The 25,235-nt window shown below is 43.0% G+C and overlaps 1 protein-coding gene and 1 pseudogene across 11 annotated transcripts in view; both read right to left on the reverse strand.

Annotated features, from left to right (window-relative positions):
* MAP7D2 (MAP7 domain containing 2) overlaps positions 1–25,235 on the reverse strand; it is a 167,357-nt gene that overhangs the window by 69,610 nt on the left and 72,512 nt on the right. For all 11 annotated transcript variants that reach the window (XM_040338229.1, XM_040338230.1, XM_040338232.1 and 8 more), the window contains exons 2-3: positions 20,191–20,268; positions 18,820–18,983 (exon numbers count right to left, since the gene is read on the reverse strand). In XM_040338229.1, coding sequence (XP_040194163.1) covers positions 18,820–18,983; positions 20,191–20,268 — 242 coding nt within the window. The remainder of the gene's footprint in view (positions 1–18,819; positions 18,984–20,190; positions 20,269–25,235) is intronic.
* On the reverse strand, positions 24,443–24,600 carry LOC120930022 (annotated as a pseudogene).

The following is a 25,235-nucleotide window of genomic DNA, read 5'->3' on the forward strand; positions in this document are numbered from 1 at the left end:
GGGAGGATCCGTACCTTTTTTTATCCGCTTGCTCAGCGGGGATCGCTCCGTTGATCCCCGCCGAGCTGGCAGATGACAGGGCGGTCCCCGCACACTGTGCAGGGACTGTCCTGTCAGATCTCCGCTCTCCTCTATGGGGGGGGGGGGGATCGGATGAACACGGACCGTCTGTCCGTGTTCACCCAATCCAAAGACTGATGGGAAAATAGGATTTTCCTCCGTCTGCAGAACCGGACCATAGCGGGGACCGATAAGATCGGGTGTCTGCGGATGTTCACACGTTGACACCCGCTATCCCATAGGGATACATGCATGTCTGCATTTCATCCGAAAACGCATGGATGAAATACGGACATAGTGTCCGCATGTGTGAAAGGCATGGGTGTAGGAACCCTTACACATCTGGGGGGGGACAGCATTTTTACTCGCCAGGTATATTCTTATTCAGTAAACTGGGAGTTGTTTATAACGTGTATGTTATTTTGAAGGGTTGAGAGGAATCCCCTTCCTAGGGTTGCTGCCTTATTTCTACTGTTGTGATTTAGCGCTGACCTATTTTGTTTTATTTGTAAATCTAAAGAACGCAAGTTTTTAAAATCCAAAAACTTTTTTGCGACGATCACAACACATTGCAAATTCCTTTGCTATGGCTTCAATGTCTAGTTCATCCATTATGTCTCTATGGATGTTGCATTTGGCAACATGGTTCAAACGTTTCTGGATCATTATGGACCTCAACCAGGTTTTTAATCTACGCAGTGCACTAAAACTTCTCTCAGCTTCACAGGAAGAAGCAGGAATAGTTAAACCCACATGGCATTAGTAAAAATCAACCCACATGGCATTAGTAAAAATCAACCCACATGGCATTAGTAAAAACCAACCCACATGGCATCAGTAAAAATTAACCCACATGGCATAAGTAAAAATAATGAATGGTTGAAATAAATAATTAATGCTGATGGGGGGGGGGGGGGAATTACAGGTGGTAGCCAATTCTAGCAATCGGGTTGTGGGGGTGAGTGGTAGTGGTCTGACAATTATTTTGGGTGTAGTAAGATGGCCGCCGACCGGGACTAGAGTACTGGGGCAGCGAGGGGGGAGGCGGAGGAGATCCTGGGGCACTGCGGGGCGTCCTGGGGGACAGGGGGTTTATAGGAATTTTGAGAGGGGGGTTGTGAGGTTAATCGCGGGCACACCACTAGGCCTCGGCTAAAGCCGCAGACTTTCCTGGATGCGGCCGCCGCGACCCAGAAGCGAATAATCCGGGCCCCAGTGGTTAAGGATGGCGGGAGCGGTGGCGGGGAGAAGGCAGGGAGCCGTTTTAGGACGCGAAGGGGGGTGTAGGGGAGTACCGGTCGGCCGTTTCTCCATTAAGCTGGGCCGGAGCCGCGGCTTATCCTGACAAGGACCGGCGCGCACAGTCCCAGGGTAGGGGGATGGAGCGGAGGCCAGATCTTGACGGGCCTTACCTGTGGGAAGCTGCCTGTGATCGTGGCAGATGAGGGAGGCCAAAGGGAAAGGAGAATCCTGGATGTCCTGGGTGCTGCTACAGCAGTGGGCTGGGAGAAACCTGCCTGCCCGCTCCAGCCCTGAGGTGAGCCCCGAGGGGGAGCCTCGGCGATCAGACGGGCGGCAAGTGGGGGGGCTGCGGATGGATGCTGGGTCAGGTTCGTTGATCGGAAGACCAGGGGGGGGAGCCGGAAAGCCGGCGGGAGCGAGGGGGGGGAAACCTGGGGAGAGGAACCAAATGCAGCACTGGATGTCTGGCTGTCAGGAGCTGCCACACACACACGTCTGCTCTGTTGGTCAGCGATCAATGGACTAGCCTGGGGGGGATTTTACCATACCTGTCCCACTCGCATTATTTCCTGGGGGGGATGCGTTCACCCCTCCCTCCCCCGGTTCCTACGCCCATGGTGAAAGGGGCCAAAGTTTAAAAAAAAAAACTTAAACTTTCTGCAAGGGACCGATTCAGATCAAGGTTAAAATATGGGTGGAACTCCGCTTTATAAAAAAAAAAAAAAAAAATAGAAATTTCTTACCTGTAGATTCCTCATCTTGGGAGTACAGTACAGAAATTGGATTCACAGACCATGGTCATGCAGCCATCTTCAGGTTTTTGGACTGCTAGTGTCTGCAAAATCAAAATGATATCACCCTGCCCACTCAGAAGGAAGTGTCCTGTACTGAATTCCAGGAGGAGGAGTATACTGGTCAGTCAAAATTCCTATTCTCTTAATCTTATAGTACAGAGACTTGTATTTATAGACCATGGAATGTGCTCAAGCAATAAAACAAAGGGATGAGCAACAATATAGCAACATAGACCTGCTAACAGCAAGAAACACAAGGGCTTAAAAAACCAAAACCAAATACTCCGGTAACAGGTTTCTGTAGGAGGAAGAATAAGGCTGAGACCTGTCTTTGAGGGTACTCCGGGCCAGACTGAAGGCAGGCCAAGATTCAAGCAAGTATTCCTTGGGATTCAGCCTTCTGTCCTCACACCATGCAAAGAAATCCTTCCATGTGTGCCGTTAACTTTGCAGAAGTTGGATTACCTTGCTCTGAGTAAACTGAGAATAACCAAATCTGAGTTACTCCCTCAAATCTAGGCGTTGCCAGTCTAGGAAGTCTACCTGGCAATTATTTACTCTGGGAATGTGGGTGGCCAAGAAAGATGGAATGCAAGCATCTGCCCATAAAAGTATTACTTTTTTTTAGGGCTTTTAAATTTCTGGTGATGGATGATTTATGTAGGCCCCTGCTGTGGCATCTGACTGTCAATTCTGTTGTGTCACAGGGTGACTTTGCAGAAGGGAGATCCAATATGCCATGGAGATCTTAGTTTTGCTTGGCAGAAGTATTGTGAGATTTAAGGATTAGATTTGCTTGTTCCATTTGAGGATGTGGGATTAAATGGACAGAGGAAACTGCCTTGAATGAGGCCACCACAAAGCCTAGAATCCTGACGCAGAAGCAAATGAGGGGTGTCGCTGTGACTAGGACCAAGAGCAGGATGTGTAGCGCCTTCTGGTGTCTGGAAATTTAAGGTTCAAGAACTTAGAATTTTCTTAATTCAGACATAGTGCCAGAGAAATCATTTCGTCATGGTGCATACCGGAGGTGGAGCTAGAGTCAGATGTAAGAAGTGATGTCATAATAAAACATTGTTCTGGAACAAGGGATCAGCTATCGCCCTGAGTGGTGTTCTGCGTTTCCTGTAGACCCGCAGAACATTTTATTCTGGCCTTTAGTTCCAGCCCCCTTATTCCCGTTATCTGCCATTGTTAGTGTGGGGATTCCCAGTGGGGTACTCACAATTTAGGAGTGTAGAACTGAAGGTGTTGTGCGTCTCTGCTTCTCCGGAGTAGAACAGGTTCATTACCCAAGGACACTAGCAAAATAGGTTGTATGGCGAGGTTATATGGGTACGGTCTGGGAGCAGCCCTAGAAAAAGTCCATAAATACAAGTCATGTGTCCTGTACGAGTAATAAAGGATTTTTGTACTTACTGTAAAACCCTTTCCGTCACAATCTGAGGATTGTAAAACCTGGGACTGTAAACTCCAGGTCTAGCGGGGCCATAGGAATGACTATAGTGGGTGGTTCTATAAGATGCAGGCAGAGTGACGATACACAGAGGTGCGTTAGAATCACAGGATCTAAGGAACAACCTGGTTCTTCACCAGAGCCACTGGAGGTGTGGATGTTGCACTGCAAGGCAGCCTCCAGGTTGCAGCTCTCCAAAACATCTGTGCATGCACAGCGCTAGCAAATAGCACACTGGAAGCCTCAGGGCACACACTGGATACAGGGTACCAGGAAAAGACAAGAGCAAACTAAAAAAAGACACTAGGGGGAGGATGCAGGGAACAAAGCGTGAACCACAGAGAGAGATGGACACAGCAAGCAGAAATGAGGGGAAGGAGGCAAAATTAAGAAACAATGCTGTGGAGCGCATCCACAGCAACAGAAAACGAAGGGATACACAGACAGACACCTAAGGGAATAAGAGCGCAGCAAGAAAGAAAAAACACTGAGAACAGTGACAAAACTGAACACACAGAATACAAGTGTACTGAAAGAACAGCAAACGCCATAGGAACAGGGAGATCCGGCTTCAGTGTGTAGATACGTTGTTTGATCACTAACCCACAGGGGCAAATGCTTAATATTCAGGGTGGATTGGCAGGAACCCGAGCAGCTCAGACAGAGGGTAAAAACCTGGTGCCGGATCACTGTATACGGAACCGTGGACACTTTCCTTGGAGTCCACTGAGGGACACATGAAGTCAATCCTCCTGTAGGCAGCAGTATAGCCTGCAGGTAATGACTACCTGTGTCCCTCAATGGATAGAAAAATAAAACAGGATTTTTGTACTACCAAAAAAATCCTTTTCTTGGGAATCCATTGGGGGACACAGCTTGGTATTGGGAAACCACAAGTTACACCTACCTACAGAAGGACTGATTTCCTTTGTCCCTGACTGAACTAGAAAGAAAAGCAATTTACTGTGAACACAAGTTTTCCAACTTAAAGTGATTGTAAACGATCACCTTGTAAAACAACTTTTAACGACTTTTAAAATAGAAATGAAAGGCAAAACATTTTTGTATAGTGACAAAAAAACAAAAAACGAAGACAACATTATACAGGTGCGTCTCCTAAAATTAGAATATCAAAAAAGTTACATTTCAGTAATTCAATTAAAAAAGTGAAACACATTTTATAGCATAATTCGTTCTGGAAAAAATACTTGCAATCCAAAGCACTCATATCAAAGCGAAATTTAACCATAAAGAAAATAATGGAATCTCAGATGATGATTTGTTCCACAACCAATTATTCATAAGTCCTTCAGTTTATAGTCCATATAAAAAGATTATAGCAATGTGATAGACTGTGTAACCATAAAATGTCCATCCACAAAGGGGATTAGAAACAAAATCCAGCAGAAACTACAGAGTATAAAGAGAAGAAGAGAGGCGCCTCCAAGTGTAGCAATATGGTTACTTTTAATGAAGGTACAACATTTAGCAACTCACATGGTTGAGGATTAAAACGGGCACATCCAAGTGTGCAGGCATCTGGGGTAAGGCTGTCCTCATAGACAATCCTTCGCACCGCCGGCTTCCACTGATGTCAGTCTGCAATCATGACCGGGAATACTACCCTGCAGTAGAGCATTGAAGGGCATAGTGGAAGGGATGACATCGATGACATCGATGGCGCTGCAGAGGATGGTTTATGTTGACAACTTTACCTGGATGCCTGCATACTTAGATGCATACTTAGATGTGCCAGTTTAATCATCAGTTGCTAAATGTTGTACCTTCATCAAATGTAATCATATTGCTACACTTAGAGGCACCTCTTCTCTTTTATACTCAGCTGTGGCACTTCTGAGATATGTAAGCCCAGGTTGCTTGGATAGCGGCTTTCAGCTCGCCTGCATTGTTGAGTCTGGTGTGTCATCTTTCTCTTGACAATACCCCACAGATTATCTATGGGGTTTAGGTCAGGCGAGTTTGCTGGCCAATTAAGCACGGTAATACCATGATCATTAAACCTGGTATTAGTACTTTTGGCAGTGTGGGCAGGTGCCAAGTCCTGCTGGAAGATGAAATCATCATCTCCATAAAGCTGGTGAGCAGAGGGAAGCATGAAGTGCTCTAGAATTTCCTGCTAGGGGGCTGTGCCGACTTTGGACTTGATAAAACACAGTGGACCAACACCAGCAGATGACATGGCTCCCCAAACCATCACAGACTAAAAACTTCACACTGGACCTCGTGCAACTTGGACTCTGTGCCTCTCCTCTCTTCCTCCAGACTCTGGAACCTCGATTTCCAAATAAAATGCAACATTTTCCTCTGTTAGTGTAGTCCAAAGTCAGTGCGGCTCTCTACTAGGAAATTCTAGAGCACTTCATGCTTCCCTCTGCTGACCAGCTGTATGGAGATGCGGATTTCATTTTGCAGCAGGACTTGGCACCTGTCCACACTGCCAAATGTGCCAATACCTGGTTTAAATGATCGTGGTATTACTGTGCTCGATTGGCCAGCAAACTAACCTGACCTAAACCCCATAGAGAATCTGTGGTACAGTATATTGTCAAGAGGAATATGAGACACCAGATCCAACAATGCAGATGAGCTGAAGGCCGCCAAAGCAACCTGGGCTTCCATAACCGCTCAGCAGTGCCACATGCCATGCTGCCCTCAGGCTTTCACTGGAGACAATAGAGCAGCTGTTTTAGGGCAGATTGCAGGCGCTATTTTTAACGCTAAAGCGCCTGCAAAACGCCCTCAGTGTGAAAGTGGTCTTAGGCATAATCATTAAAATTAAAAGAAAAATTCTTGAAATATATAACTCTGTAAAATAATTTAACCTTTTGATCTGCTAATTTTGTGAGATGCACCTGTAAATACCTTTTTCCCCCTTTTTTAGAAATGATCACATTCCCTGTTCTCAGCTGCAGCACACAGAGCTTCCCAGTGAATGGCTGTGCAGCGAGGGCGTGTCAAGAGAAGTCTGATAATTGGAGGAGAGCACAGTTCTCAGGATAGGTAGAGAACTGACCACGGTGTGTTCTCATCTTTATTGTGGTCAGTTTTAATAGGAAATCAGAGGGACCGGCAGGAACACCAAGGAAGCAATACAAAGAGAACAGGATACTTTCTCATACAAGTACATGGTACAGCAGGCACATATCAGGAATAAGAAGTGTTGGGGGTAACAAAAGCTTTAAGTGACTAGATGCAATGCTGTAGTGGACTTTCTATGGAAACGTTTTTGTTAGAGTAAGGCTTGTAGCAGTGTTAAGGATAGGAGAATAAAATTAAAAAGCAGGCAACATTATATAAGGAGAGAACATTTTGTTTCTTCTCCATCAAGGCTGTATACAAATTAAATTCTGCCTCCTCTAGAAAACAAATACCAAAAGAAAGACTGTTTACAAAAGTAACCCAGACACCCACCGAGAACTCAACTATTACCGAACACACCCTCTGGGCCCATTTACACATCTGTGTCTTGGTAATGCATGTAATCTGTGTTTGTGTTGCAGTGCCATTCATTTTAATTGGCACCCCAGTGCAAGACGACACACTGGCATTCACAAACATGCGATTATAAGCAATATTATTTATAGCACATTTTTAAATGCATATAATGATTTTCAATGGTAAAATTTAAACTGTGCATTGACCTGCATTTAGGTGCATTCAGTTTGGCTGTATTTAGAGAAAATAGATTTCGGTGCGTCCAGGGTAAGGTTAGATACTCTAAATGCATATAAAATTTACATAAACGTATAAAAATGCGACAATGACAATTAACACAGGACAACGCAATTCGGGATGCATAAAGTTTGTTTTTAATTTTTTTGCCGTATAAATTCTCCTGAATTTAAATTAACTAAAAACGCAAGTGGCATAAATGTAGCCCAAGACAAGGCACCTATATTGCAGCACATTGCAATGCATGGAGGTGCGTTGTATTACAAAATAGGGCCATGGGCAATTTTTTATTGTGATGTGCTGTATTTGCAGTCCCTTAATTTTCAATGGGCTGCCTTAACATAACTGAAAAAGAAATAAAGAACCCGCGCTAGTACTCGCATATCAAAGCGAGTTTTCCCATTGAAGCCAATGGAAACGAAAATAATTTGTTCCGCATTGACGTCAATGGGATGCAATACCGAATGTGGCCAGAGGTGGGTGGGGGAGCCAGAGAGCGCTGAAAAGGCCGGAGGACACTTCGGCTCGTTTCCTGCGCCCCTGTACCTCAGGCCAAATTAGGTATTGCAGGTCTATTTAGCTTGAATTCTGCTCGTCTTGCGCGTCACTTGCAAACCGAGTCAGAATAAAAACTCGCAAATCAAAACACTCAAGCCAAGTTACTCTTAAACCAAGGTTCCACTGTAAGTGTATATTAGGGCTGCTGCTAAAGTGCAAGGGACCAGTGACACCAATACAGTACAAACTTTGGCATATTTTTCTGGAATTTTTATTTAATTTTCACTACTAGTAATGGCAGCAATCAGCGACTTATAACAGGACTGCGATATTGTGGTGGCCAAATCGGACACAAAGTGACACTTTTTTGGTTACCAGTGACACCATTACAGTGATTAGTGCTAAAAAAATGTGTGCTTTTCTGTGAAACATGGAGGAAAACCGGCAGATCATTTGTCTGATTTTATTATAGTATGTACTGGGCTTTACACATCGCTTACGTAGATGGGATAGGAGAAATCCACAGCAAACAGGGTAATTTGTGGCATCTATTTTGTCACTGAAGATTAATTGGAAGCTAAAAAGAAGGTATGGGTTTGCTGGGGTGCTTTTCTGGATGAATGTAGTGCACACAGCACCATGCTTTGTAGCAAAACATACAGTACGTTCCCCACTTGTTTTCTTAATTCAAAAGTTTGGAGATAGCCTTAACCGCTTGCTGAACGCCCACCGCAGTTTTACTGCGGCAGGTTGGCCTCAGCTGCGCAAAATCACGTAATGTTGCTCTGTGGCCACGCCCCCCCTGCTCGCCCCTGGTGCCGATGCGAGTGCCCAGTGGGCGCGATCACTGCCAGGCACCCACGATAGCACCGGAAGCTGTGTGTGTATATATATATGTATGTGTATATATATATATATATATATATATATATATATATATATATATATATATATATATATATATATATATGTGTGTATATGTGTGTGTGTATATGTATGTATGTATGTGTGTATATGTATGTATGTGTGTATATGTATGTATGTGTGTATATGTGTGTATGTGTGTGTATGTATGTATGTGTGTATATGTATGTATGTATGTGTGTGTGTATATGTATGTATGTGTGTGTATATATATATATATATATATATATATATATATATATATATATATATATATATATATATATATATATATATATATATATAAATTTTTGGGGATATTTATTAAAGCAAAAAAATTCATTTTTTTTTCAAAATTCCTCTATTTTTGTTTATAGCGCAAAAAGATAAAAAACCGCAGAGGTGATCAAATACCACGAAAAGAAAGCTCTATTTGTAGGAAAAAAAAACGACGTCCATTTTGTTTGGGAGCCACCCCGCGCAATTGTCAGGTATAGGGACGCAGTGCCGAATCGCAAAAGTGGCCTGGTCTTTGGCCAGTCAAATGGTCCGGGGCTGAAGTGGTTAAAAAAAAACAAAAAAAAAAAAACGACATATTATAAAAAGTAGTGAAGAAATTAGTTTGTGTTACTCATAGTCGGCCCATTTTCTTCTGTTTTCTAAGCAAGTCAGGCTAAAAGACGTCTTTATTTATTACACTCTCATACAGTTAGCTTTGGCTTTCAAATAATCAATGTGTAGTGCCTGCAGCAGAAAGTCACCTTGGACTGTGGAAGGCCCAGTCAATCATTAAAAAGGCAACCAATACTGAGAGAAATACAGTACTGTAAGTTTTCAATGTTGGCATCTCTTCCTGAAAATGCCATCTAGCTGTAGTGTTTTATTGTGGTTTTGTAGCCAGACAGCTTGACAACAGCCAAAGTCTTGAACAGAAGTTGAAGGCAGAAGGTAAAGAGTATAAAGAGACTACTGACCGCCACGGCAGGGAGGCATTTCTCCACTGATTTTTTTGAGATATTAGATTTAAATTTTTAAATCTTGTAAATGTCACTGAATAATTTTCTATTGGAGATTTTTTTTTATTATATGGAGCATGGGTGCTCAACCTGTGGCCCTGTTTAAAAACCACAAATCCCATGAGGCATTGCAAGGCTGACAGATACAAGCATGACTCCCAAAGGCAGGAGGCGTGATGGGACTTGTAGTTCCGCAAACAGCTGGAGGGCCACAGGTTGAGCACCCATGATAGAGCATTAGGCGTTTAAAAAAAAAAGAAGGATGCCACATTTTTCAAATTCTATCTATGCCTTTCCAATCCCACTATTGTACCGTGATCGATCAATATAAATTTTAGCACAGATTCCCCAAGACCTGAAAATTTCAAGGTTTTCTCAGAGCTAAAAGGATTGAGAAAAGCTGAACGATACCATTACGATTAAGAACTACGGCTAAAATGTTTGTGAAACTGGATGAGATGTTTGACTTGAAAATACAGTGCAAGCAAGTTCTGAGCACAAACCATTATCTGTATGTACAGGATCTCCAGTAGTTATACGTCATCGCCCAAGACCCGTCAGAAAAGGAACCTCAGGACCAGAGCAGGATGAAATCACTTTAGGTCATCATTACATTAAGTTGTTTAAAATGCAATCCCTTCAACCAGGAAATCAATATTTAATTTACAGGTTTTTGCTGAGATACAAGGCATGCATGACAAAAGACAAACAATCCATTACCATCAACCTATTACTGATAAGTAGTAGCAGCTTTTTAGTATTTAATACAGAGTTGTTTGAGGGTTTACTGAAAATTATGGTTTATGACAAGCGGAAGTTTACAAGCCACTTGGAATATAAGGCCACTGGTTGTTATTAATTTCTATCTATGGATGTGTTTTACTATTATCTATTTGAGCATTCCACAATAAAAGAATCCTGTAGTGAGGGAATACGTAACCTACCCATTGGTGACTTCTCAATCAGAAAATGTTAATTTCTTATCTACCATATTGATCAAGTAGTCAGAAGAATGCAAATCTACCTTCAGTGAAAGCATGCTTGGTTTAAATCAGTGATTTGAGAAATATTGAAAGCAGACACAATCCTGAAAGTAGTAGAAATGGGAGAATATACACCGATCAGCCATAACATTATGGCCACTGACAGGTAAAGTGAACATTATTTCCTTACAACGGCACCTGAAAAAGTGGGTGTGACATATTAGGCAGCAAGTGGACAGGTTGTCCCCGAAGATGACAGAAAAAATGGGCATTCCAGTTTGTTGTGTGTATAGGGCTATATAGCCACAGCCTGGTTAGGGTGCACATTCGGACTCGTTACCATGGGCAGGTGAGCATCAGAACGGGACCACAGAACGGAAGAAGGTGGCCTGGTCTGATGAATCGCATTTTCTTTTACATCATGTGGATGGCTGGGTGCGTGCGTGTGCGTCACTTACCTGGAGAAAAGCTGGCACTTGGATGCAGTAAGAGAAGACAGCAAGCCAGTGCGATGCTTTAGGCTACTTCCACATTGAGGCGTCTAATTTTTGCGGCACTATTCGGACGCTAGCGGGGCACTTTTTACCCCCACTTGTGGCTGAAAAATGGTTAAAACCACCTGCAAAACGTCGCTGCTGCAGCAGCGTTTTGCCGGTGGTTCGGCGGTGCTGTCCATTGATTTCAATATGCAGGGGCGCAGTATACGCCGCTCCAACAGCGCCTCAAAGATGGGGCTAGCAGGACTTTTACCATCCTGCCAGCGCACCGCTCCAGTGTGAAAGCCCTCAGGCTTTCATATTGGAGTAAAAGAAGAGGGTTTTTCATGGCGCGCTGCAGGCACTATTTTTAGCGCTTTAGAGCTTGCAAAAGCACATCAGTGTGAAAGTAGCCTAAGGCAAAGTTCTGCTTGGGTCCTGCCATTCATGTGTATACTACTTCGATACGTCATGACTAGGGAGGAGCTTTATGTTCAAGTCGAACATGAGTGCGACTCGAACATTGGCTGTTCGCCCGTTCGAACACCCTTAAAAGAAAAGTCTATGGGAGAAATCAAAAGTGCGCATTTTAAAGGTTAAAGGGGTTCTATGCATTAAGGTGAAAAAACTTCTGACTATAAGACCGCAACCCCCCCCCCCCCCCCCCCCCCCCCAGGGGCTCACCGTTCTACTTACCCGACCCCTCGAAAGTCCCGCGATCGGCCCCGACATCCTTTCCGCCGCTTAGCCTGGCCGTAGATTGGCTAGAGCGGATGGATTGAAAGCAGCTCAGCCATTGGCTGGCGCTGCGGTCAATCACATCCAATGACGTGGCGCCCCCGCAAGGACTCCACACAATGTGAGGGAGCTTGTATGAATGTGTGGAGTTCTTGCGGGGAGGGCCAGAGACAGCCACCGAGGGACCCCAGAAGACGTGGATCAGGGCCACTCTGTGCAAAACGAGCTGCACAGTGGAGGAAAGTATAACATGTTTGTTATTTTTTTTTTTCTTTACAAACCCTTTAATATGCAAGTTATTGTCATAAAATTGTTTGGGGACCTGGGTCCTGCCCCAGACGACATGCATCAATGCAAAAAAAAAAAAAATAAATATAATAAAACGGTCTTTACTTGGGAGCAGCGATTTTAATAATACTTAAAGCAAAACAATATAAAAGTGAAACATCGTACCTGGGGGCTGTCTATAGTATACCTAAAAAGTAGCGCATGTTTCCCGTGCTTGGAACTGTCCCTGCACAAAATGTAATTTCTAAAGGAAAAGTCCTTCAAAAAACTACTCGCGGCTATTCATGAATTGTTGGGTCCCAGCAATACAGATCAAAGTCATTGAAAAATGTCCCCCCCCCAGTCTATTACCAGGCCCTTTTGGTTTAGTATGAATATTAAGGGGAACCCTAAAACAAAAAATTCCACATCGGGCCCTTCAGATCTGGTATGGATGTTAAGGGGAACCCCGCACCATTTTTTTTTTAAATGGTGTGGGGTCCCCCCAAAAACCCATACCACACCTTTATCCGCAACCTGGCAGGCTGCAAAAATATAGCGCCCCCCCCCCCCCAAACCGTACCAGGCCACATGTCCTCAACATGGCGAGGATGTCCCCATGTTGATGGGGACAAGGGCCTCATCCCCACAACCCTTGCCCGGTGGTTGTGGGAGTCTGCAGATGAGGGGCTTATCGGAATCTGGAAACCCCCTTTAACAAAGGGGAACTCCAGATCCCCCCCATGTGAATTGGTAACGGGTACATTGTACCCCTATCATTTCACAAAGAAAGTGTAAAAAAAAAAAAAAAAAAGACACAGCTTGGGACAGTCCTTTATCTATATATATATATAAAACTCAACGTGTGTGTGTGTGTGTGTGTATGTATGTATGTTCCAGCATCACGTCCAAACGGCTAAAGATATTAACATGAAACTTGGCACACATGTTACTTATATGTCAGCAACAAACATAGGATAGGTGGTTTAACCCTTACCCACCCCCATTTGCCATGGTCTGGGTTTTCCTTTAAAGTCCCATTCAACTCTATGGGAAATACATGTTACTTCATAACTTCCAAACGGCTGTACATATTTCGATAACACTTGGTCACATGTTACTTATATGTCCACTTAAACTATAGGATAGTTAATTTATCCCTTAACTACCCCCATTTGTGAGGGTCGGGGTTTTTGTTTAAAGTCCCATGCAAATCAATGGGAAATGTATGTTCCCACATAACTTCTGTACGCCTGGAGATATTTCAATAATACCTGGTACACATATTACTTATATGCCAAATAAAAAAAAAAAAAATATATGAAATTAACCCTTACCTACACCCTTATATAAAAGATGGGTATATTTATATTACTATGATTTTCCTCCCCAAAAGGTTAAGATAGGAAGACCGGGCAACGCCGGGTATTCAGCTAGTTAAAAATAAACATAAAAAATGTATTCCAGCAATGTAATCCAGTCTCTCAATGTCTGTCCAGTCCAGAGATATAATCCTGTCTCTCCATGTCCAACGATTATCCATTCTCCAGCGATTCTCCATTCTCCACGCACTCAGTCACCCAGCGAGGAATGAAACCATGAGCCGTAAGAGGGGACGGGGTCACCCGCCCACATCATCGGGTAACCCCCAGCTTTCTCCTTGCGCAAGCCAGTTGTTTCAGAATAACTGGACCCGCTGTTTTTTTCCCAACGTGTGTTGCAAATTAAAAACACTGCTGATCGCATGAAGCCTGTTTGTAGTCAAGTCCTTTGATACCTAAATGCATGCATGCACATAGTGGCTGCGAGTCATCTTGGGGCCATATTTCTAATGGGCAAGGCAAAAGGATGGCAGATTTAGGTGAGCTTCAAAAAAGGTATTAGTGAATGGGTAGGAGGGGGACAGCAGAGATTGGCTTTAAGTTTGCCTGGCATAACGCAAGCTGGAAAAACCTAAAAAAATGGTCCAAAAAAGTTCCCATTTCTACCACTCAAATGCATTTGATATCACAAGGCAAGCATAGATCTAAACATGTTTTTAAATAAACACTACCATTTCAAATATGTTAACAGACGCTGTATTTCGTTGATTTACAGTTTCCAGGCAACAAGAAAACAAGATTTTTTTTCCCCTATTATGCCTCTAAGGTTCTATGTACAGTACACAAGAGTATTTTTAAGAAGACAGAATATATCCATAAAAGTTACATGTGCAACCAAAAATTGTACAGAATATGAAAGAAACTGACCATTTCAAACATTTAAAGTGATTGTAAAATGGTCACCTTTTAAAACAACCCATTCAGTTTAAAATAGAAATGAAAAGGCAAAACATTTTTGTAGAGATATACAAATATATTTTTTCCCCTTTTTTATAAATGATCACATCCCGTCTGTTCTCAGCTGCAAAGAAGCTGGGGGAGGAGAAGCAGCAGCACACTTAACTGGCCAGTTAATGGCTGCACAATAGGGGGGGGGGGCATGTCAGGACAAGTCTGATCATTGGAGGATGGTACACAGAGTTCCCAGCACAGCTAGAGAACTGACCATGCTGTGCTCTCCTGCTTTGTGTGATCAGTTTTTAAGAAAGCAGAGGGACTGGCAGGAATTTCACATATAGGAAGCAATACAAAGGGAACAGGATACTTTCTCATACAAGTACATGGTACAGCAGGCACATTTTAGGAACATAAATTGTTGGGGGTAACAAATGCTTTAAGAACAACAGCATATTTAAATATTATAATCTAGTTTTAATAAAACCAGGGAGACAAAGTATTCTTACGGTCTCTCCATTCCCTTGTTCTTTGCCCTGTCAGTTTAGGTGAACGGCCATGTCTTGGTAGGTTTGCAGTTGTGCCATACTCAGATGATTGAACAGTGCTCCAAGAGATGTTCAAAAGTTTTTTTTTTTCTAATAACCTAACCCTGCTTTAAACTTATCCACAACTTTACCCCTGACCCATCTGGTGTGTTTCTTGGCCTTCATAATGCCGGTTGTTCATGAAGGTTCTCCAACAAACCTCTGAGGATTTCACAGAACAGCTGTATTTATACTGAGAGTAAATTACACAGGTCGACCGTTTACTAATTAGGTGACTTCTAAAAGCAATTGGTTGCACCAGATTTTAGTTGGGGGTATCAGAGTAAAGGGGGCCGAATACAAAATGCATGCCACCATTTTCAGAAATTTGTAAAAAAATTGAAAACCATTTATAATTTTCCCTCCATTTCACAATTATGTGCCAAAGGGTTTGAATACTTTAAGGCCCCATACACACGATAGAATCCATCCGCTGAAAAATCCCAGCAAATGGGTTTCAGCGGATAGATCCTATGGTGTGTACACTCCAGCGGATCTGTTTCCACGGATATTTATCCCCTGGGATGGATTCCAGCAGATCGAATATTTGCTGACATGCCAAACAAATCTATCTGCTGGAATCCATCCCGCTGGCCTGTATAGACTCACCGGATCCATCCGTCCGAAGGGATCCCCCGCATGCGTCGTAATTATTCGACGCATGCGTGGAATTCCTTATATGACAGCGTCGCGCACGTCGCCGCGTCATAATCGCGGCGACGGCGCGACACGTCATCGCCAGAGGATTTCGGCGCGGATTTCAATGCGATGGTGAGTACACTCCATCGCATAGAAATCCGCGGAAATCCTCGAGAGGATTTATCCGTGGAAACGGTTATCCGTGGATAAATCCTCCCGTGTGTATGGGGCCTTAGGCACTGTACCACTTCATAACCAGGCCACTACTGTGAAACTGTATTTACATGTAAACCTGTACCCAAATTAAAAGTATTTTATTTTTTTAGACAGGTAGAGCCTTCTTTTGGTGGCATCCATTAATCTAAAAAACAAAAAAAAAAGCAATGTTCCGACGGCCCATCACATTTCTTGAGACCCTAAAATACCAGAACGGAACAAACACACCCAAAATGCTTTAGTTTAGGTTATAGCAGGATTACGCACGTATTGTACAGCACACCTTCTATATTTCATTGGTCAGGCTTGCATGCCACCTTTTGGAAGTGGTTCATGGTGAGTGCCACGTTAAATGATGGTTGTCAATGTAGTGTGCCCCCCTAAATGTTGGAGATCAGTGGTGAGTGCCCAATAACTGTTCAGTGTCCCCCCCCCCCCCATATCATTGATGGTTAGGGTTTCTTTATGGTCAATATGCTATTGTGTTCCCCTTTTTTGTTGGTGGTCAGTGGAAAAATATTACTCACAGGGGAGAAGCAATTAGCAGCAGACGCAGAAGGGGGAGTGGTTTACATTTTTATGTTCACACCTGTGATTGCTGTGCATTCTTGTGTGGATACTTGTGATTGCGCCAATTGGTTTACAACAATCACAAGGCACATGGCCACTCTAATTGGCTATGATCTGCGCCAATCTACGACAGCTCAATCACAGGTATTCAAAGGGTACAATGGCCACCCCTGAGTGAGTGTTTTCTGTAGTGCAGTTTACAAGTGGCACTCTTCTTTTACAATAGCACAGGCCAGTGAAAAACATTGATGTGTTTATATTCAGTTGGTCTTCAATCGGCACTGTGCATCCTATGGAAAGGTCCATGACAACAATGCAATATTGATTTATATGTCGACATTTGATATGTGGTTTCTTTTCTGTATCAATTGTTGTTTTTAAAATGTTTGTTAAATAAACCATTTATACTTTTAACTTGGTGTGCTTCTTAAAAGTCCCAAGGGCATTTTTGTTTTTTGTTGTGTGCATACTATTGGGGACCGAGCATCACCCTCACCTATCTTGGCCTAGCTTCAACTTCATCTGTAAAATATATATATGTATAAAGCATTAGCTTTTTTTACTAGAACTTGAGCTTCGCGATTAATTGTTAAGAATCAAGATTTTTTTACCCCGCAATCTTAAAGCATTTTCCTGATTCTATGCAGAGACTTCTCTGCTCAAGCCGACAGCTGTCAAAGAAAAAAAAAAAAAAAAGAGAAGGTGGTCTGCCAAGTTTCACAACATTCCTCAGCTGCAGAACCAACTATAAACATTGTAACGTTTTGTTCTCAAGATCAAAAGGAATGAATTTCGGTCTGTAAATGATGGCACATCACTTAAAGACTAAACCTTTTTCTGACACTTGTTAGTTTCAAGTTAAAAATCATAATTTTTTGCTAGAATTTGCAAAGCTATTACTTAGAACCATATAAGCGAACAAATAATTGCGCTAACTGAAAAAAAACTACTACAAAGCAGCCAGCACAGTTTGTAGATAGGCAAACAGTAACAATATAATCCAATGTGCAGCGCTCAAAATCAAATGGAAAATTAGGTCATATAAACAGTGTGGGCCAGATCCACAGAAGAACCGGCGTATCTATTGATACGCCGCGTAATTTCAAAGTTCCCGCGTCGTATCTTTGTTTTCCCATCTACAAAACAAGATACGACTGCATCTGGGCTTGATCCGACTGGCGTACGTCTTAGTACGCTGTCGGATCGTAGGTGCATTTTTCTGCCGCCCGCTAGGTGGCGTTTCCGTCGAATTCCGCGTCGAGTATGCAAATTAGCTAGTTACGGCGATCCACGAACGTACGTCCGGCGCATTTTTTTATGTCGTTCGCGTTCGGCTTTTTTCCGGCGTATAGTTACCCCTGCTATATGAGGCGTACTCAATGTTAAGTATGGCCGTCGTTCCCGCGTCGAATTTTGAATTTACGTCATTTGCGCAAGTCTATCGCAAATAGGGATTTGCGTAGAATGATGTCACCATCGTAAACTTGTTCCGGTTTAATTTCGAGCATGCGCACTGGGATACCCCCACGGACGGCGCAGTTGAAAAAAAGTCATTTACGTCGGGTCACAACGTATTTACATGAAACACGCCCCCATCACATCCATTTGAATTGCGCGCCCTTACGCCGCCAAAGATATACTACGCCGCTGTAACTTACGGCGCGCATTCTTTGAGGATACCAAAAAAAAAATAAGATACGCTACGCCCGACGCAAATATGCGCCGATGTACGTGGATCTGCTCGTGTGTATAAAGTCCTCAAAAGTGTATGTTCATCAACAATTGAAGATATAGGACCTCCACCGAAGTTCCAGTGTGCAAACTTGAAAAGAAAGGAATACACCACACCACCGTGCAAACAAACCGATTACCAGAGTCTATTGCTCTGGTAATCGGTTTGTTTGCACGGTGGTGTGGTGTATCCCTTTCTTTTCAAGTTTGCACACTGGAACTTCGGTGGAGGTCCTATATCTTCAATTGTTGATGAACATACACTTTTGAGGACTCACTATTACTTAGAACCCCCAAACATTATATATAATTTTTTAGCAGAGACCCTAGAGAATAAAATGGTGGTTGTTGCAATATTTTTTATGTCACACTGTATTTGCGCAGCGGTCTTTCAAATGCAATTTTTGTGGAAAAAAAAGTACACTTTTTTTTATTATTAAAAACGAAACTAATTTTTTTATAGAATATAAAAGAGGAGGTTACGCCACGAGATTCGCAAGAGAATCGTGATCTTTATTCTAAGCAAAAAAATTACGATTCTCATTTTGGCCAAAATTGTGCAAATCTACCATCAACATATTTTAAAAGAGCTTATAAATTTTAAAAGTACAGTTAAAAGATTCCAATTCCGTTTAATTAGGAATTATCAAAAAACAGTAAAAAAGGATTCTTACTTCTTCCTCCCTAAACTTAAGCTTTCGCTTTTCCTCTACGGCAGCTCTTTTCTGATCCTCCCTCAGCCGTTGATCCTCCAGCTTCTTCCATCGTTCTTCAATTTGTTTTTCATACTGTAGTTTTGCTCTTTTTTCCTTTTCTTGTATCTGTTGTTCTCGGACAGCTACAAAACAAACAGGCAGAAAAATATTACCTTTGCAATATTTTTATGAAAGAAAAAAAAAAAAAAAAAAAAAAGTTGGTTTTGGGCTACCGCCATCAAAACTTGTATGGAGCGGTTCGGGTCAGATGGAAAAAGCTGTGCAGGGAAGCCACTGATGGTCAGCTCAAAGCACAGGGATGCTTCCCCATGTGTCCCCTGAATTTTTTCAGCTGACATTGAAGTGTTTCATATGTCTGCATATGGTCAAGCAATTCGTTTTGGGAAGACTGAAAGATTTTAAATTTCTGTAACTTTTCTATATCGGTCTGTGACCCAACTGGGGAAATTTTCCCCAACTTCCTGTCCTTGTGATGCCTGTACATGAAATGGAGGAGAAGAGACTTCCCCCCTCAGTTATCACCAGAACATTTGCCTTAAAAGCGGGAGTTCCACCCAGAAATGGAACTTCTGCTGATCCAGGTCCCCCCCCCCCCTCCAGTGTCACATTTGGCACCTTTGGGGGGGGCAGAAACATCTAATCTAGGTATTTTCTCCCACTTCTGGAGCAAGACCGCCGCAGTGCGCCGCAAACTACGCCATGTCAGCCCCTCCACGGTCTTCTGGGACACACACAGGTCCCAGAAGACAGCATGGACTAGGTGGAATGTGCAGCGCGACTCGCGCATGCGCAGTAGGGAACCAGGCTGTGAAGCCTCAAGGCTTCACTTTCTGATTCCCTTACTGAAGATGCTTGCGCCTCCACTCAAAGCCCGAAAGATGCGTCGGCTTCAGGTGAGGACATTGTGGACGCACTGGACAGGTAAGTGTCCTTATTTTAAAAGTCAGCAGCTGCAGTATATGTAGCTACTGACTTAATTTTTTCATTTTATTTTTCCGGCGGAACTCTGCTTTAACTGGATGATTTTCCCTCAACTCTTGTTCCAGTGACAACTCTACAATTTTAGATTTCCCCCTCACATGTCATTACGGTGGCAATGGTCACCAGGACAAAGATTAATCGCCCCCAACAGGGATACAGAAAGCAGTAAAAACTGAACCCAGATGCAAATAAAGTGCATGTCTGCGAATAGCACTCATTTAGTTATCCAATTTTACTTCCAAAGCTGCAGTTAAAAAGAATCTCTACATATTGTGAAGGACAACACCTCAACTCTTACTTTCCAAATATCAAGCTCAGCAATGATAGTTTCACCATGGATCAACTCACCAAGACATTTTTCTCTTTCTTCTCGTCTTTCTTTTGCCAACCTTTGTCTTTCATCGGTCTTGAAAAGGCTATCCATACCTTAAAAAAAAAAAACAACAAACAAAAAACACAATAAGTAACACTACCAAAGAAGGCAACCAACACAAAGAGATACACAGCACCATGTTCAGTAATCTGGATCTTTTGCAGGACTACAGTGGAAAATTATAAACACAAATATACCCTGCTGGGCCACATTTTCAGGGGGAACAGGCACTGACAAGGGGAAGAATTACTTTCCAATTACTGATAGATTTTAGCTGGTGTCTTTGCTTTCCTTTTTTTGCACCTCCTTTTCTTCATATGTTTCTTCACTTTTTCCCTGTCTCATTCCATTTTATTACACATAACTTAAATAATTTCTGAACTTTGTTTTGGTTTCTTTGTATGTATGGATTGCATGGGTTGTAACTAACATGTAATAAAAATGTCATGTTAATGGCACCATTAGAAATATATTTTCCTAGAAAAATGGTGACATGTTCAATACTTAAATTTTACCCGCTGTATGTCCTTTTTAATGTATAATGTATTACATGGTCATATACGGCTGGGGATTGTGTATATTGAAAGTTGGTTATCATTGCAATTATATGTTGTTCTGCTTTTTATCCACAAGATGTCACCGATTTCACATGCGAGTGGATGGTACCATGAAGTACTTTTTGATGTTTCATCGTTACAGTGATGGAAAAAAGTATTTGATCCCTTGCTAATTTTGTACATTGAATAAGTGTAGCGCTGTGAATGAAAAGATGGGCTCAACCATCAAAATAAAGTGACATAATGTAAAGGTGTAGTAACCTTAATATGTGCATAAAATCATTTAGTGAACCCTTCATATACATAAAACCTCTAGAAGGAGAAGGGATGTATTGAAATATGTCCCCACATATGGCTTCACATATGTAGAAATGAAGGGAGTGTAACACCAATGCGCTGTGTCCACAAAAAAGGAAAAATAGCAGCTAGCAGCAAAGTTAGTGCATATAAACCATCAGTGATAACAAAAGCAACTGTGGAAAATGAAGTAAACAGTCCTCTAGCCAATTTATCAAGTTATAAAAGTATAAAAAGCTTGTAAGCTTCTGAAACAGTTCGTCTGATAGATATCCAAGTGGAAAGGATCTTGTACTGTACCCTGTACTTCCAAACGTTCTCTATACACTTGGTGTGCTATAGAAAATATCACCCAGGAGTGCCTTCACCAATGGGAAGGGGGAAAAATTAAATACTCTTAACCTCCAAAGTGGACCCAGCTCACCGTATGGCGGTGGATCGCTTGAGCTTAAACCACACCAAGGACAATACGAACTGGAACGCGTTTCGTCTACACAGACATCAACCGGGATCACTTCGGGGATAGTCTGCCGTCCTGCATTGCCTGCCCATTGTGGGGTCATGTGCAGAGGCACGTTACTGACCCCTATGGGACACGCATGTTTCCATTCGGTTCTCATTATCTATAATGACCATGCACAGGTGTCTGTGCTCACATGGTCAGGTCATGCGACGATCCCGGAAGTGAGATAGAAGGTGGGGCACACATGATTTAGAAGTCCCCCTATTTAAGCGTGGAGACAGCTGACTGGCATGCACCCCAGTTGATGGCTGTACATTTCTGAGCCCAATATACCAGATTTGATGCTGCAACAGTCGGTCTGATACAGAAGCTCGTCTTCCAGCGGAGAAAAGGAGGTGTCCTATAGATCCAGTTCGTATTGTCCTTGGTATGGTTTAAGCACAAGCGATCCACCGCCATACGGTGAGCTGGGTCCACTTTGGAGGGTAGGAGTATTCATTTCTCCCCCTGCCCATTGGCGAAGGCACTCCTGGGTGATATTTTCTATAGCACACCAAGTGTATAGAGAACGTTTGGAAGTACAGGGTACAGTGTGCACAAGATCCTTTCCACTTGGATATCTATCAGACGAACTGTTTCAGAAGCTTACAAGCTTTTTATACTTTTATAACTTGATGATTTGTGTAGAGGACTGTTTACTTCATTTTTTACAGTTGCTTTTTTGTTATCACCGATGGTTTATATGCACCAACTTTGCTGCTAGTTGCCATTTTCCTTTTTTGTGTGCGCATTGGTGTTACACTCACTTAATTTCTACATATGTGAAGCCATATGTGGGGACATATTTCAATACATCCCTTCTCCTTCTAGAGGTTTTATGTATATGAAGGGTTCACTAAAATGATTTTATGCACATATTAAGGTTACTACACCTTTACAATATGTCACTTTATTTTGATGGTTGATCCCATCTTTTCATTCACAGCGCTACACTTTTTATATTTTTTGCATTTACAGTTCGGATTGTGGCGTTTAGCAGCTATTGTTATATACTTTATATTTTTGGCGCAATTTTGATTCCATTTATTTTCTAACAATTTTGTACATTTGCCCACTGACAAATGATCAGTAATGGTAGGTTTATCTTAACAGTGAGACAGAATAACAAAAAAAAATTCAGAAAAGCACATTTCAAAAAAGCTACAAATTGATTTTGATTTTAATGAGTGAAACAAGTATCTGATCCCATATCAAATCAGCAAGATTTTGGGCTCCCAGGTGTCATCTATACAGACAACGAGCTGAGATTAGAAGCACCCTCATAACCAGTTGCCGCCCGCCCGTTAAATGACAGAGGGACGGTGCGGCTCTCGATCTGGGTGGACATCATGATGGCTACCCAAACGACCACTCCCGCACACCCCCGGGGACGCACAGCGCGGCGATCCCAGCCTTGCCGTGTTGCTAGGACATGGCGTGACCCCAATCTCTGTAAAGGACGCGGCTCTTTAACCATGCGATCGGCCGTGTCCAATCACAGTTGGTCACATGTAAATACAGGAAGTGCCGGTAATCGGCTCTCATTGCTTCACACTGACCGCGTGTGGCGAGAAGAGCGGCATCTCCTCGTAGGGACAAAAAAAGACATGCAATCACTGCCCATTAGTAAAGCCTGTCAGTGTTGCCCATCAGTGCCCACCCATCAGTGCCCATAAATTCCATCTCATCAGTGCAGCCTATCAGTGCACACTCTTAGTGAAGGAGAAACATTTACAAAATTTACTGACAAAGAAATTGCTAGTAAAAACTATTCGTAAAAAAAAATAAAAAGCAGTGATTAAATACCATCAAAAGTAAATTACACATGGTTACCGTGTTGCAATTGCGGTCGCACAATTGTCAAAAAGTGTGACAGCGCTAAAAGCTGAAAAATGGCAGGAAGGGGGTGAAAATGCCCTGTATTGAGGTGGTTAAAGTAAAAAAAGTGTTAGTGTTCCTAATCTCGGCTTGTTACCTATATAAAGAGACTTCTGTACACAGCAATCAGATTCCAGTCTTTTTATTTTTTGGGGGGAAAAGCCAGCGGCATGGGAAACCCACCCAAAAAAGTGCACACAAAGAGTGACACAAAACATGCAACGGGTGTTACACTGTGCTCCACTAGGAAGGACCTTACCCTGATCCCCCGGGGCGTTAGGCTCCTGACGGAGACTGAGGTACTTCACTTGGTCCATCTGGCCATAACCAGACAGACCCCTTTCTCTGGAAGGTCTGCCGAAACAGACCCACCCAAGTACTCGGAGGGCGAACTAAGCCAGAAGGCCATATCCACCCCCTCCCAAGACGTTCAGGGTAGGCCCGAGGACCTACCCCCTACTAATCACACAGTGACAAAACGTGTAACAACCAACAAAAGACAAAAAAGTGACAAACATGGGGTAAAACAAACACAGGGTAAAATAAATAGAAAGGGGGGAGAAGGAAGGTGGGAGAAGTGAAAGTGACCATCGTGCAATACGAAAGCTGGGCCCTAGAGTGAAATTTTTTTCTTCATGGTAACGTAATCAAGGTGCCAAACTCAAAGTGCCCCTCAACACTTGTGCACCACTCCAGAGGCACATTCACCACAGGTTTTTCTCTCAACCATGACCAACAACCCAGACCGTGCAGCATCCACCCCAGTCAGGAAGGTATGGAGCTCTGAGAGATTGGGGAGAGCCTACGTCAGAAGGCTCAACCACTACTCCCATTACTCCTCACCTAATTACATTCGGGAAATACTAACCGCTCCCCCGGTGGGAAAGGGGAGCCAGTGTTCTCTCCCGAAAAACTGTCCGGAGCAAGTACCACACAAATCTAGGCCAGGAACCCAGCCCTCCGCCAAGACCCAATGGTTCTCCATCCTAATCAGGAGGCTACTGCCATTACGCCAAAAAAGTTTTGCATATGCCATCGCCATCCCTTTCCACCTCGCCGTGTTCTAGGGACGGTTAGCATATCGCCACCTCTTGGCAAATGATAAGAATAGATACTACACTTGATCTTAGCCAAAAAGGCAGAGAAGCGGCGGAGGGTACCAAAGTGCGGTGGCAGGGGGCCCCCTTACCCGCCGCCGATAAAATTGATCTTGCGGCAAATGCGCGAGACCACTTATCTAAAAGCAGGTGGCCCAGCGAAGAGGATACCAGGGTTATGGCAGCTAGCTGCTACCATAACAACGATATCCCTCTTCAAAGTAGCAACGTATAACAACGGCGGGCCATAAGTGGTTAAAGTATTTTCTGTAGTCTGTTGCACATCTGTGATTGAGATTTTCCTTAAAGGGTTACTAAACCCACAACAGTATCTGTATATGCAGTAAAGCATGCTTGTTATACTCACTGTGGAACCTAACAGGTTAATCCTCTGCATTGAGTAAAAAGTCTGCTTGATCCTGTATGCACAGATCCTCCCCTCCCTGTACTGTCCCTCTTGACAAGCCCAGATAAGACAGAGCCTTTGGAGTCAAGCTGCACATGCTCAGTCTGGAGCGTATTGCTAGAATGTTTTGTTTTTTTCCTTGAAAGAGTGAATGTAATCAGCACAGAGCCAATCACTGTCCAGAGGGTCAGGAGCCCTGCAGCCTCAGACAGCTCAGTAAAAAAAATTCCTTCTACAAGCTTCACCAGGAACTGATAGAAATTAAAAGACTGCTATATACTGC

This window comes from Rana temporaria, chromosome 2, assembly GCF_905171775.1.
Source record: "Rana temporaria chromosome 2, aRanTem1.1, whole genome shotgun sequence".
Lineage (NCBI taxonomy): Eukaryota > Metazoa > Chordata > Amphibia > Anura > Ranidae > Rana > Rana temporaria.